General features: G+C 39.3%; 1 protein-coding gene across 1 annotated transcript in view; it reads left to right on the top strand.

The window, feature by feature from the left end:
* Positions 1-13,230, top strand: part of LOC131049002 (nuclear pore complex protein NUP98A) — a 29,298-nt gene extending 16,068 nt beyond the window's left edge. Inside the window, exons 3-5 of the mRNA XM_057982997.2 lie at positions 10,828-10,956; positions 11,460-12,524; positions 12,766-13,230. Of these exons, the coding sequence (XP_057838980.2) occupies positions 10,828-10,956; positions 11,460-12,524; positions 12,766-13,028 (1,457 nt within the window). The 3' untranslated portion in view covers positions 13,029-13,230. The remainder of the gene's footprint in view (positions 1-10,827; positions 10,957-11,459; positions 12,525-12,765) is intronic.
* Positions 13,231-13,521: the final 291 nt, after the last annotated feature.

Below are 13,521 nucleotides of genomic sequence, written 5' to 3'. Positions count from 1 at the left end.
ATCAGGACATTCCAGACTTAGCCAAATTTCAGGATCAGGACATTCCAAACTTCATCATTCACCAACTTGACCAAACTCAAGCCGAACCTGCTATCCTGGTGATCCCCTCGGCGAAACTCAAAATGCAAAGGCTAACAGACAAAACCCTAAAAGACCTAGAAAACAAACCCTAAAAAGCAAAAAGTAGGGGTCCCCATTTGCAATGGGGCGATGTGTGAAATGGTCACAACACAACCTTCCTAATCTTGCGATATGGATCATAGTGAGACCTGGTGGTGTAATATGCTAAGCGATAAAATGCCAATTCTTCAGCCGCCTTCTTAGCTGTTGCCAAGTTCGGGCATACCTCCACATAGTCTCCAAGGACGATTGGGAATTCAATAGACAACTTCTTCTTTTGAATTTGATCGTAAGCTGTCAACTACCTCATAAGTTCTAACAACATTAGCTTGTCAGATGGATACTATGGTAGTTTATATAGCTGGAAGGTGAAACCCTATGTCCTGATATATGTGAATTTTGGAAATTGTAGGAACGTGGCTCCCAATTGCTAGACCAATGCCCTAGCCTGAGGTGACACTCCCGTGTGGAGCTCATTCTGCATGAGTTTGGTCAGGTACATGGTGAAAGTGTCATTCGCCAACATGAAAGAATCAGTAATGTGGAAGTGCAATTGAGGATAATTCTCATGAACTTTTAGTTGTGCTGGTCCGCAACCCATAACTCCTTTTCCAGGAAGACCATCAAAGCCTCCCATCCTTGCAAGCATGTAAATTACGTAGGAGCTCATGTAGAAGGACTAGGGCTTCTTTTCTTTCAAATATTTCAGCTAATCATGCATGTAGTGGCTGATTAGTATGGCCCAATCTACTAACCCATTGGAATTCATAACCTTGCCGATGTAAAAAAACATCCATGGCTCAAAGTTCACGATATGTGAACATCCCATTATCCTACTTAGCATCATTATCAGGTCCACATATTCCTGTTTGGATTCAAAGATGGTGACATCTTCGACATTTTGGAGATGTGCAGTCTAGGCTTCAGCAACCAACGCTTGTTGTTGGTTTCTGCACATCTGTTAGGACCTGCATCATATATTGCCCTAGCTCCATTGCTCCATTCATGGTCCGATAAGTCATTGAATGATGTGAATGAATTCCGAAGGCCTCACCAATTGATTCCGAAGTCAAAGTGGCTAATAGCTTGCCACCTGGTGTGGAAATTGTTCTCCGCTCTGGATTGTAGTGTTTTGCACATGCAAGAATCAAGATTGGGCACTGGATTGCAGGAGGAAAACCGACTGCCACAAAAATTCTACTTCTGACTATCTTGGCAGTTGTAGGAGATGGGTTGTGTCCTGTTGTTCCGAACATTCTGATCCTAAAAGCCACCAAGTTGAAGGTTCCCAAATTTGTATCGTTGATCTCCTTCCACCTGGACACCATCTTGGATTTCAGAAGGAATCCTTTCAGCTATGCCTTTATCCGTGCCTGCCTAGTGATGGTAGCCACCTTGCTTGATTCTACCATCCTAGAAAATCTTCTTGAAAATGATGAAAATTTCTCTAAGTATGACTCTCCTCTCCAACTCTTCTTTCTTAAATCTTGCACGTGAGAAATGAAATGCATCCTCACGCTTATATAGAATTTCTCCAATCATGCTGCTAAGTTGGGAATCATCTAATTTGGCAGTTGCATTCACTATGCGTCATACTTTCCCATTCACCACACCATGCAAATGGAATTTCCCTTGTAGTTGAGTTCAAATTTGGAAATTTTTCTTAATGCATTAAGTCATGCATCATACTTAGAATATTCCTTGCCAACTCATTAATTTCCATTTTTTAAAATTTTGGAGGGAAATTGGAAGATTCTTCGAGATTCACCTTATTTGTCCACATGGCTTGACTTTTCTTGCTCTGGAGGGAATTTTCCACGCTTTCCAACCATCTCCTATTTTTTAGGAACTTTCCTAAAATTTAGGACCCGAGTCCAAGAGAGAAATCTCTCACGAGCCCAAATCTGCAAAAAATTGTAGATTCCACTGAGATTTAGTGTCTAAAAATAGATTTTTCAAAAAAAATTCCCGAGGGGATTTCTGCATTTCATTCCATTCTTGACCTTTGAATTCCCCTTCGCCTTTGAAAGTTCTCTTCAATCTTGGTCTTGGACGTGGAATCCAGTGGATGTTGGAATTTCATTATTTTCCATGTCTTAATCATTTTGATACCCTCTCTTTGACCAGGGCGTTGATTCCTCCATGCCATGGAATTTTGAACTTTCTCCATTTTCCATGCCTTGTGTGTTTTGGCACCCCTCATCATTTCCTAGGCACTCACTTCACCTCATGAAGGAATTTCAAATTCAAGCATTTCTCCTTGGTGATATGACTTTGGCGCTTTGACTGGCACTAGGGCGCTGTTTGGTCTTGGAGGAGGAATCCACAATTTTCCTTGAATTCCATGGTGTGAGTATTTTGGCGTCAGATCTATCCCTAGGGCGCATTTTGAATGTGGAGGAGGAATTCCACATTTTCCATGATCTTGACATTTCAACACCCCCCTTGGCTCCTTGAGTGGGATTTTGACTAAGTCGTGGAATTGTCTTTTTTGAAGTTTTCCCTAGCTCCTTCCATTTGGCACCCTCCTGAGACTTTGGGCAGATTTTTTCTTTGGCCAAGGAAATTACACTTTTCCTGCTTTTCCATGATGACTCCCTCCTAGCGCCCTTCCATCCTCATGGGCGCATTTTTACCTTGGTCATGGAATTTTGTATCTTTTCATGAATTCCATGGTATAGTGGTTTTGGCGCCCTTTGACTTCCTAGGGCGGAATTTTCCCTGTGGCAAGGAAACCCTCCCTTTTGCAATTCTCCAAAGCATCCTCATTTTGGTGCCCATCCTTAGTCTTGGGCACCAATCTCCACCTGGCAAGGATTTTGAACATTTTCACCTTTTCCATGCATCACCAATTTGGGCGCTCTATCCAAGACTAGGGCACCATTTTGCCTTTGGGAGGGATTTTCATACTTTTGATGAACTCCATGATGGTCTTGATTTGGCACCCATACCTGATCTTGGGCACCAAAATCACTTTGCCTTGAAATTTGATCTTTCTGTATCCAAACTTAGTTGATTTCGGCCATTTTTGGGTCAGGATGCCATTTGTGAATTTGAAGTGTTTTTCTGGACTTAGATGATTTTCTGAGCTTTCCACTTCAGGAATGGATGCCAACACTTAGCCATTTTTTGATCGATCTTGTCTGCTTCTAGCTTTCAGGATTTAGAAATAGTCACGAATGTTCAATCTTCATTGCTTGCCTGAATGGTCCCGTCAAAAACAAACTTTCCAAAAATAGAAAGTTTTCAAAATGTCAGTGTTAGACCCCAAAAAAGGATGTCAGATGACTTACTATAAATAGAAACTTACTAAAAATGGAAATTAATAAAAATAGTAAGTTTGATTTTTGGCAAAATGAAGGCATTCCGAGGCATAGTAAAATCCCTAAAAAATAGGAACTTTCTAAAAGTTGCTTCGATTTCGCTCAAATTTTATTGGGAGGTTCCTCGAAGTGTCCTGATTCCAATATTGCATTTAGTTTTTCAAAAACCCTAACAAAAACCCCTTAAATCTAGGACTAAAGGCAAAAACCCTAAAATTGACAAAATGAGGCCTAGACTTCACCAAATTCGCTCAAACAAAAAGCAGACTTGATCAGTTTGACCCCCAAACGCTTGCAAAGCAGTGAGAGTAACAAGATTGCCACCAAAAGACCCCAAAAACCAAAAAAGCGACCGAGAGGGCCTAAAAAGTAGGGGGGTCCTTATTTTGAATGGGGTGATGTGTGATTAGGTCACAACAACTACCAAGAACATAGACATCATCAAGACGATGCATATCGATGAAGAAGAAGCAATTGAAATTAAGCTTGGCTAAATGAGTTCAGTTGACTACGCAAGATACTTCACAATCAATGAAATACTAGTAGTGTGAACATGGAAGATTCACCACCAATCATGCACATGAATCTTTCATTCATCTAAATACTTAAGCAAATTTACTCTCTTTTTTTAAAAAAGTTTTAAGTTCTCTCTTAAAAGGATGAATAAACAAGCAAATGCTCCAAACACAATAAGTCACCAACACTTCAATGATTTTATTATTTCTGGCAACATCAAAGCAACAATTCTTCAAATCTCTCTTAATTGATCCTTTACAAATGAAATGAGTGGAGCTTATATAGTGCTCCCCATACAATGAATGGCCAAGATCATGTGACCTAAACCCTAATTAGGGTTTGTTACAACAAAATACCTAATTTATTGCAAATTATTAAAAATCAGCCAATGGGAATATGACATCCATTTGGCACAAATTTCGAGGAAAAATCCTCCAATGAGAAAAATAGATGCCACATGGGATCATAACAAACTTTCATCTAGAATTTTGTTCCCTTGATCTCTTTCCTTAGAAGCAAATTCGATGAATTTGGACATGATGAAATTGAGCTCTTCTTCTAGAGCATTAGGCATGGCTTTCAACTGATCTTCCATGAAGCTCAATTTGGCTAAGGCAATGACAAAAACTTTCTCCTATTCAGGCCCAAAGTCAGTGATCTTGCCAACTAATGACATTAAGGATTGAATGTTCTCCAGCTACCCATCTGAAAATGATCCGATTGCTCCAAAGAAGATACCTCTTCTTCTCTCCATCAATCAATCAATTACTCTGTGGATTTCCTCTTTCATGTCTTCTCCAAGTATTACTTTTGCTGCTGCCATGACCTTGTCATGTATCACGCTAGTTGCATTCTCAACTTGGGTACAACCAATGCTGATATCTTAGAAACACAATCTTTCTCATTCTAAGCAAGTTGTACCACTTGTGGAAGTCGTATGATTGTCCTTCTTTTAGCACTTCTGCATTCACCAAGGTTTTCTTGGGTGTGTTCATTAATGCTTGTAGTCTTAGGATAGTGAAATCCCTTATATAAACAAAAACATCACAAGAGGCCATGAGGACTTGAGTCCTATCAAGAACACTAGAAACTTTATCAAATATGCTTACTAGCTCTTCCACAAAAAACATTTGCCCTGGTGTAGGATCTATCAATCCATCTTTTCAACAGCTGAGAGTTATTTCTCAACTCTTCCAATTCATCCACTAAATCTAATGGAAGCAATGATGGAGCCATGCTTGAAGGATCAACTTGCCTTACTAGATGTCTAAGTTGTTGTACATAATTCTTCAAGGCATTCAATTCCTTTTCCAATCTCTTATTGTTTTGTAGTTCAATCTTTAACCTCTCTTGGACTATCTTCATTGTATCATTCAAGTCTTCCATTGTCTGTTCAATGTTAGGAGGACCTAACTCAATTATATCCAAATCATACTCATCGGCGGTAATCTGATCTTCTGGCTTGTCTACTCTTGGGGTAGCAATCTATATGATTCGGGATCTCTTGTGATCTTTGAAAGCTTGGTAGCCTTCTTCTTTTCTTCTGTTTGACCAATTCTATTCAAGAAGTCATCCAAGTTCTCAATTCTCTTCTTTAGTTACTATCACTTCCTTTTTCTTTCTTTCTTGTAGCCATGCTGGAATAGTGGATCGCTCCTTCTCTACTTGCAGCTCCTTGATTTACTATTCTACGGGGTGGGGAAGTCGTCTCCTCACCATCATCATCTATATTCACATATTCATCCTCAATGGCCTTATCATTTGCAACTAGTTCTTGTACTATTAGAGGATCTTGTACTTGAGGCTACTTACCCTTAGCTGTCTTATCACCTTGATTGTTATGTATAATGGATTCTAGTGGTTCATTCACACCTTGATCACTGCCTCTCTTCCAGGATGATTGTCCTTCATTGATGGCAGTCTTGTTCCTTGCGACCTCATGGATGGAAGAGGTGCTAGTAGAAGGATGACTTGCACTTGTCCTTTGCTTCTTCTGCTTTGATCCCTCCTTGTGACTTCCTTTTCTTTTGGAGCCCTTAGGTTGAGTTGACTGAGTGGTATTTTCGCTCATGCTTACACTCTCTGTTTCATCATCTGACGAATCTGAATCTCCCATCATATCAAAGGTAAGCTAGGCATTCTGACTCTTCAATTTGTTACTTTGGTTATCTACCCATCTTTGTGTGTACAACATGATGGGTTTCATTAGCTCATTCAATTTGGTGATCTCCACATCAATCCAATTTTTATTTGTCCTTTTCCTGCTCATAAGTACGCTGGAGGCACTTTCCATCATCCCGTGCTTGTTTTGGGATCGGAAATACTCTACATATCCTAATGATATCTATAGGCAACTTGGAGAATACCTTTCTTCTAATCTCAAAGTCATCTTTGGTGTTCATCCAATAGTCCTCTATGTGTAGCCTATGCTTGTGCCTACTACCATTTATCCTCCTCATGTTGTCATATGGATCAAAATTAGCTCGTGAAGGATACTCGGTAAGGGGATAGAATCTCATCTCCTCTTCTAACTTTTCAGCTGCCTGTAGAGATGGACATATTTCCAATGATTGTCTGACTGAAATAGGGAAGGAAATCCCAATCTTATGCTTATTCTTTTGAATCCTGTCGTATGTGACCAATTGTCTAAAAAGCTCAAAAAACACTAACTTGTTAGTAAGATAGTGTGGAATCTTGTATGGTGGGGATAAGCATCCTTGAACTCTTATGTAGGTGAATTTGGGAAATTGAATGAACAAAGTGCCATATTTCTTCACCAACTCCTATGCCTGTGGGGATAACCTCTGATAGATATTGCCTTGTAAATTTCTTGATATATGCATGGAGAAAGCATCATTTACTCTCTAGAAATGCACCTTTTTATGAAAGTGCAGTTGTGTGTAGTTCTCACACTCTTCTTTCTCCTTTTCCGTTTCTAACTAGGCCTCCATACATCAATCCCGTATACTAGTAGGCTCATGGTAGTGAGTAGATGATCTAGGAACTCATATAAAATTGCTTGGTGCGCTCTAGTCTTCTTAGTTGTAGATCGATGTTGTTGCTTATGATCTTTGCCCAATTGATCTTCTCTTTGCTTGTTGTCACTGCTTCCATGAAGTAGAACATCCAATTCTCGAATGAGGAAGCATGAGGACTTCCCATGATCCTGTTGAGCAAGCTGATCAAATCACTAAACTCTTCCTTGAAGTTAGTTCAGTGAAGCTTGTTTGATACTTTGCAGAGGGTGGGCCTAGCATTTCATAGCCACTACTTATTTATGATGCCTAAGCACTTGTCAAGGTTATCCTCATAGATTGTCAGTGCTTCGTCCTTATTCTTGTATATCATATCCTTAGGCTCTGATATGTTGAATGTCTTGTTGATCGCAGTTTCTGATAAGAATGCTAAGACTTTGCCGTCCAGTGCCATTATTTACCTTTTGTTAGCATCATAGTGTTTGGCACATTCAACCATCAGTTCATTGCACTAGATGGCTGGAGGAAAACCAGCTGCTCGCACGACTCTGCTCTTGATCATATTCTTTGAGACTCTAGAAGGCTTGCTTGTGTAGAGAGGACTTTGAAATTTCTTCATGTCAATCTTGCCCCAAGTTGGTGTCTCCAACATTCGTCCACAGTGATGTGATCTTTGATTCAGGTAACATCCCTCTCGAATCCTCCATGATGAGAGCCTGCCTTGTGACACCTCTGACCTTTGGGGCTGCCATGTTCTACCTGTGAGAATTGTTTAAGATAGGTTCATGAAAGGTAATTGATGCACATAGGATTGAAAGTCATCAACTAGGATAGCAATTCTGTCTTAAAAAGCTCAAAAATCAATAGATTGCTTAAACCCTAGGTGCTGCTACGAAACCCTGGACTCTCAAAAATCAGATTTTGCCTAAAAGATGATTACAATATTGAAATTAATATCAGGCAAGAACACATATCAGAAAATTAAGGGTTTTGAAAACAAATGTTGAAAATAACTTTATAATTAAAAACCCTTTCAAACCCTGGTTGGTGACTGTAACATCACAAAATCAGACCTGGTTCTGATATATAAAATGATCAAAATGTCAAAATCAGACCTGTCAGTAGTTGTCTATAATGCTGATGTTTAAGATCTGCCTCTTAACGTTGCAAAAATTGCTTCAAAATCGTTATATATCACTGTGGCAACCTGCTGGTGAATGAGGGTTTTGCTAATTGACTGGAGGAATTCGTTGAACTGTCCTTAATACTGATCAGGATTGCTGCTCAAAGATAAAATTTGCTGGGGTTGTGAAGAAATTCGCTTGTCTTGGAGAAGATCGCTGCTTTGTGATGAAGATCATTGATCTTTGATGGAAGAAATTTGGTGATCTTCAAATTTTATGTCTGCTGATCTTGGAAGAAAATCGCTGCTATTAAGAGGATAAATCGAATGAGACGGTTGATCAAATGAAATGATCAACCATCTTAATTAGGCATTGATCTTGAAGGGATGCATCTTTTGGTCTTTCAAAGTCATCATAAGGCCGACTTGATCTTTCAATTTCTATTTAAAGATTTGCAAAATTCAAATTCCAATTAGGGAGGCCGACTTGTCTTGCAATGCTTTATTATTTTATGCTTTGAATTTAGGCTCCAACAATCATGTCTGAGTTGGAATGCTTTACCCAAAATTCGGCCTCCTTCATTTTAGTGCCAAACCTTGCCTCCTGATATCATGTCGTTGATTTGGGGAGCCTACGCATGTGCCGTGAAGCAAATTAAGGGTTTTGAAAACAAATGTTGAAAAGAACTTTATAATTAAAAACCCTTTCAAACCCTGGTTGGTGACTATAACATCACAAAATCAGACCTGGTTCTGATATATAAAATGATCAAAATGTCAAAATCAGACCTGTCAGTAGTTGTCTATAATGCTGATGTTTAAGACTGCCTCTTAATGTTGCAAAAATTGCTTCAAAATTGTTATATATCATTGTGGCAACCTGCTGGTGAATAAGGGTTTTGCTAATTGACTGGAGGAATTTGTTGAATTCTCCTACAATACTGATCAGGATTGCTGCTCAAAGATAAAATTTGCTGGGGTTGTGAAGAAATTCGCTTGTCTTGGATAGGAATTCGCCTGTCTTGGAGAAGATCGCTGCTTTGTGATGAAGATCGTTGATCTTTGCTGGAAGAAATTTGGTGATCTTCAAATTTTATGTCTGCTGATCTTGGAAGAAAATCGCTGCTATTAAGAGGATAAATCGAATGAGATGGTTGATCAAATGAAATGATCAACCATCTTAAATAGGCATTGATCTTGAAGGGATGCGTCTTTTGGTCTTTCGAAGTCATCATAAGGCCGACTTGATCTTTCAATTTCTATTTAAAGATTTGCAAGATTCAAATTCCAATGTAGGGAGGCCAACTTGTCTTGCAATGTTTTATTATTTTATTTTTTGAATTTAGGCTCCAATGGTCATGTTTGAGTTGGAATGCTTTACCCAAAATTCGGCCTCCTTCATTTTAGTGCCAAACCTTGCCTCCCGAAATCATGTCGTGGATTTGGGGGGCCTAGGCATGTGCCGTGGGTTTTGAGTGGTGAGGCATATGTCATGGGAAGGAAGTGGTAAGGAAGGTGCTGTGAAATGGAAGGGGTGAAGAATGTTCCTTAGGATGGATTGGAGATTTTGGAGGATAAGGCATGTGATGTGACATGGAATGAAAGGGGTCAGGAACATTGCTAAGGAAAGATCGGAGTTTTGGGGAGGTGAAGAACATGCTGCAAATTTGAGGGTGCAAGGAATGTGATTGAGGAAATTGAGATGCAAGGAAGGTGCCGTGGGAAGAAGGGTGTAAGGAACATTACCAAGGATATGCTGTGGGGAGGAGGTGGTGAGGAACATTGCAATTTTTATCATTTTCTCCTTCAACATTGGGAGCCCTTTCTCTTAATCATCTTCAAACAACATTCTTTCTTGATTCGCCAAAGCAACCATATTCAAATTACCAACCAATTTCAAGTCATACTGCTAGGTCGCAGATTTGAGGCAGTGAGGAACATGCCGTGGTTTTGAAGGCATGAGGAACATTCCTCACTTTGGTCAGTTTTCTTGGACCTAGCCTATCCTTCTGTTCTTGCTGAGGCATTGTCCTCATTCAGTCATTCCAAGGCAAGGATTGGACATGTTTTATGCTTCATCATTTGATAATTGCTCCTACCTCCTTGCTTGTTCTTGGCTTCCAAGTTCTGGCCTAGAATTTCACTTGCTTAATATCTTGACCTGATCTGAGACATCATCCGATGATTAACTTTGATCTCAATTCATCACTTGATCTCTTGAGAGCTGCTATGAGTCATCTCAACCTAAAGAGAGATTAGACTACCAAACTGCCTGAGACCTAAAATTATTAGCAAAAAAGGAGGTCCCCATTCGTGATGGGGTGATGTGTGAAATGGTCACAATAGGGGGCATGCCCTTGTGGAGCCGAGGTGAAATGTTTACATTTAAAAATGGTTTTGGATCAAGTTTTGGTAACCTAGTTAACAACTTAAATACAGTTTCTTTATATTTTTCTTCCTTTTGTCCCATAAATTAGAGGGAAACATTTCTGCTGTGCAGACACGTTAGTTGAAAATGCTTTATTTTCTCTACCAAGTCCCAAATTGTTTGAAGCAAATGATTTCACCCAAGACTTGAACTTGTGTCACAAGCATTTCTGGGGCAATTTCTTATTGCATTGAAATCACCCACCATTAATCCTTGCTTGGATCACTGTTTTGAGTCTGACAATTTTAGAGCATTTCTGTTGTGGGAGAGGGTAGGAAGTGAATTTGGCAACATAATTAACTACCACTCTGATTTGTTTTCCCTGTATTTCCTTTTATGCAGGAAAATCTTTATTCAGGCAGAAGTCTTTATTCAGGCATAGGTCACAAAGCCCTGCTCGAGGAGATTCTTTAGAACAGCTGAACCAGCTTTTGGGACAACGTTTTGATGCAGCCACTCCACTTGCATTTGGTAACTTGCACATGAATTAAGTTTTGATTCTAGATATTTTATAATAGCATTTCCATACTTGAATATCATAAGGGGAAACATTTCTGCAAGGCTGAAGTGTTCCTAGCAAATTTTATTGGCTAGTAAATGTTTGACATTCGAATTTCTTTTCAAGTAAAGTTTGGCAACCTAGTCAAAATATAATTTCTTTCTATTTTCCTTCTTTCCGTCCATGATTTAAATGGATGCTTTTCCGCTGTACAGGCACATGTTAGATGGAAATGTTTTTCTTGACCGAGTCTCAAATTTCTTGAAGCAAATATTTTCATCTTCAAATTGTTTTTTGTCATTAGCATTTTTGGAGCAATTGTTTTCATTGAAATTACCTGACATTAATACTAGCATGAATCACTGTTTTGACAATTCTGGAACATTTGCATTGTGAGAGAGTGTAGTGTGGTTGATTCGGTAACGTAGCTAACTACCATTCTGATTTTGTTTTGCATCTATGTTCTTTTATCCAGGAAAATCTACATCAAGGCAAAAGTCTTCATTTAGAAGATTTGGATCACCAAACCCTACTCAATCAAGTTCTTATGGAAGTCCTCTTGGTGCAAATAGTACCTCTGCACTTGGTTTCACTTCGGCACCAGCATTTGGTAGCAAGACATCATCATTCAGTATGATGAATGTGACGACATTTGATGCTCCCAGTATTTCAGGTTTCAAGCCTTCAAGTCTCCATTCCTCAGAATTTTCCTTCAACAAATGTGCCAGCTGTCATAGGAACACTTCTTGTCAGACAGAACCTGCTTTTACTTTCGGTGCAGCTATTCAACCTGCATCTAGTGTAACCAGTATACCAGCATTCGGTTCCACTTCTATACCAGAACCTGGTACGATGAACACATCATTTGGTGCAACCAGTACCTCAAGTATGTGCTCCTTTAAGTTTCATAGCTCACCTGATTTTCATGTATCGGCTACTGCTGTTGGAGCAACCCCGGCTACAATATTTGCTAGCAGTCCTTCTACGAGCACTTGTCAGACAGAATCTATTCAACCGTTTCTCACAAGTATTCAACCTGCAAGTATATCAGCATTTTGTTCCACTTCTATACCAGCATTTGGTACAATCACGCCATTTGATGCAACAACTGCGCCAGCATTTGGTACTCATATTTTTTCAACTAGTGAGGCTTCAAGTATGCGTTCCTTTGGGTTCTGTAGCACTCCTGCTTTTAGTCTATCAGCTACATCTGTCGGGCAAACCTCAGCTGCCAAATTTGCCAGCAGTCCTAGAAGCACTTCCTATCAAACAGAATCTGGTTGCAGGACTCAACCAATTGCTGCAGCTATTCAACCCTTTAAAGCAGTTGGTTCGGTTTCTATTCCAACATTTACATTTGGTACAACAAATTTACCAACGGTTTGTAGTACCAGCACTTCAATTAGTGAGGCTTCAAGTTTGCCATCCTTTGGATTTTGCAGCACTCCTGCTTTTGATCTATCAGCTACTGCTTTTGGAGCAACCGCTCCAACATTTCGATTTAATGCATCTAAACATGGTTCTCAGGGTTCAACATCAGGTAAGCCATGTTTTTCAAGAAAGCCATTTTTCTTTTCCTCAATTAAATTTCTCATTCTATATTGTTGGAATGACTCATTTTCCTAAAACATTTTTAAATTTTAATTTAATGGGTGATAGGGTTTTCACGCCCTTTATTGATAGTCATGTGGTATCTTTTACTTTCATATGGACTGTTATGTGATAACATTATGATCTCTTTGTACAGAAATTCGTTGATTCTTCCCATTTTTATTATACAGGAACCCAATCCACGACATCTACTTTCATTACCGAAGCTTTTGGGCGAATATCTTCTGGCAATCTACGTGGAAGTGGGCTGACATCATACAAAGCTACAGATGAGGCAGATAATTGGAAGACGCCAGGAAAGTTTATTTCTATATCTGCAATGCCTGAATTCGGAGACCAAAGTCATGAGGAACTGAGATTTGCAGATTACCAACTGGGAAATAAGGGTAGCAAGGAAATAATTAAATTCAGTGGATTAACAATTGGGAAATAAAGGTGACAATAGTTTTGTATGACAGCGTTGCTGCAGTTCATTAATTTGAAAAAATCATACATTAATTTCAACTCCAGTATTTCTTTCATCCGCCAACTATTATTGTGATTTTGTTTCCACTAGTCTTTTCTCATATGCAGCAATAATCACATTCGCGCGAAAGAAACAACTAACCAGGGATAATAGTTCTACTCACTTTGGTCGGATACCGGAGCCTTCTGATCCAATAGCTGCATCAAATTCTTTTTCTTCTATATGTTTAAATGTTCTTGGATCAAACAAACCTTCTAGAAATGCTCAGTCATGGAATGCTCCAATTTTCCTAATGTATGTCTGGCCGTCCTGTACTGAGTTAACTAGCCAGTTGCAATCGGACATCGAACTATACAGTGTATATTCTCTGTGAATGGTCTGTACCTTGTTTCTGCGATGCCTACAGAGTAAAGCACTGGTCTGTACCTCGTTTCTGATTTTGTTTTGCTTTTTATGTGGC

This window comes from Cryptomeria japonica, chromosome 4, assembly GCF_030272615.1.
Source record: "Cryptomeria japonica chromosome 4, Sugi_1.0, whole genome shotgun sequence".
In the NCBI taxonomy this organism is placed as follows: domain Eukaryota; kingdom Viridiplantae; phylum Streptophyta; class Pinopsida; order Cupressales; family Cupressaceae; genus Cryptomeria; species Cryptomeria japonica.
Note: the sequence above shows the minus strand (reverse complement) of the source record. Positions and strands in the feature narration are given on the sequence as shown.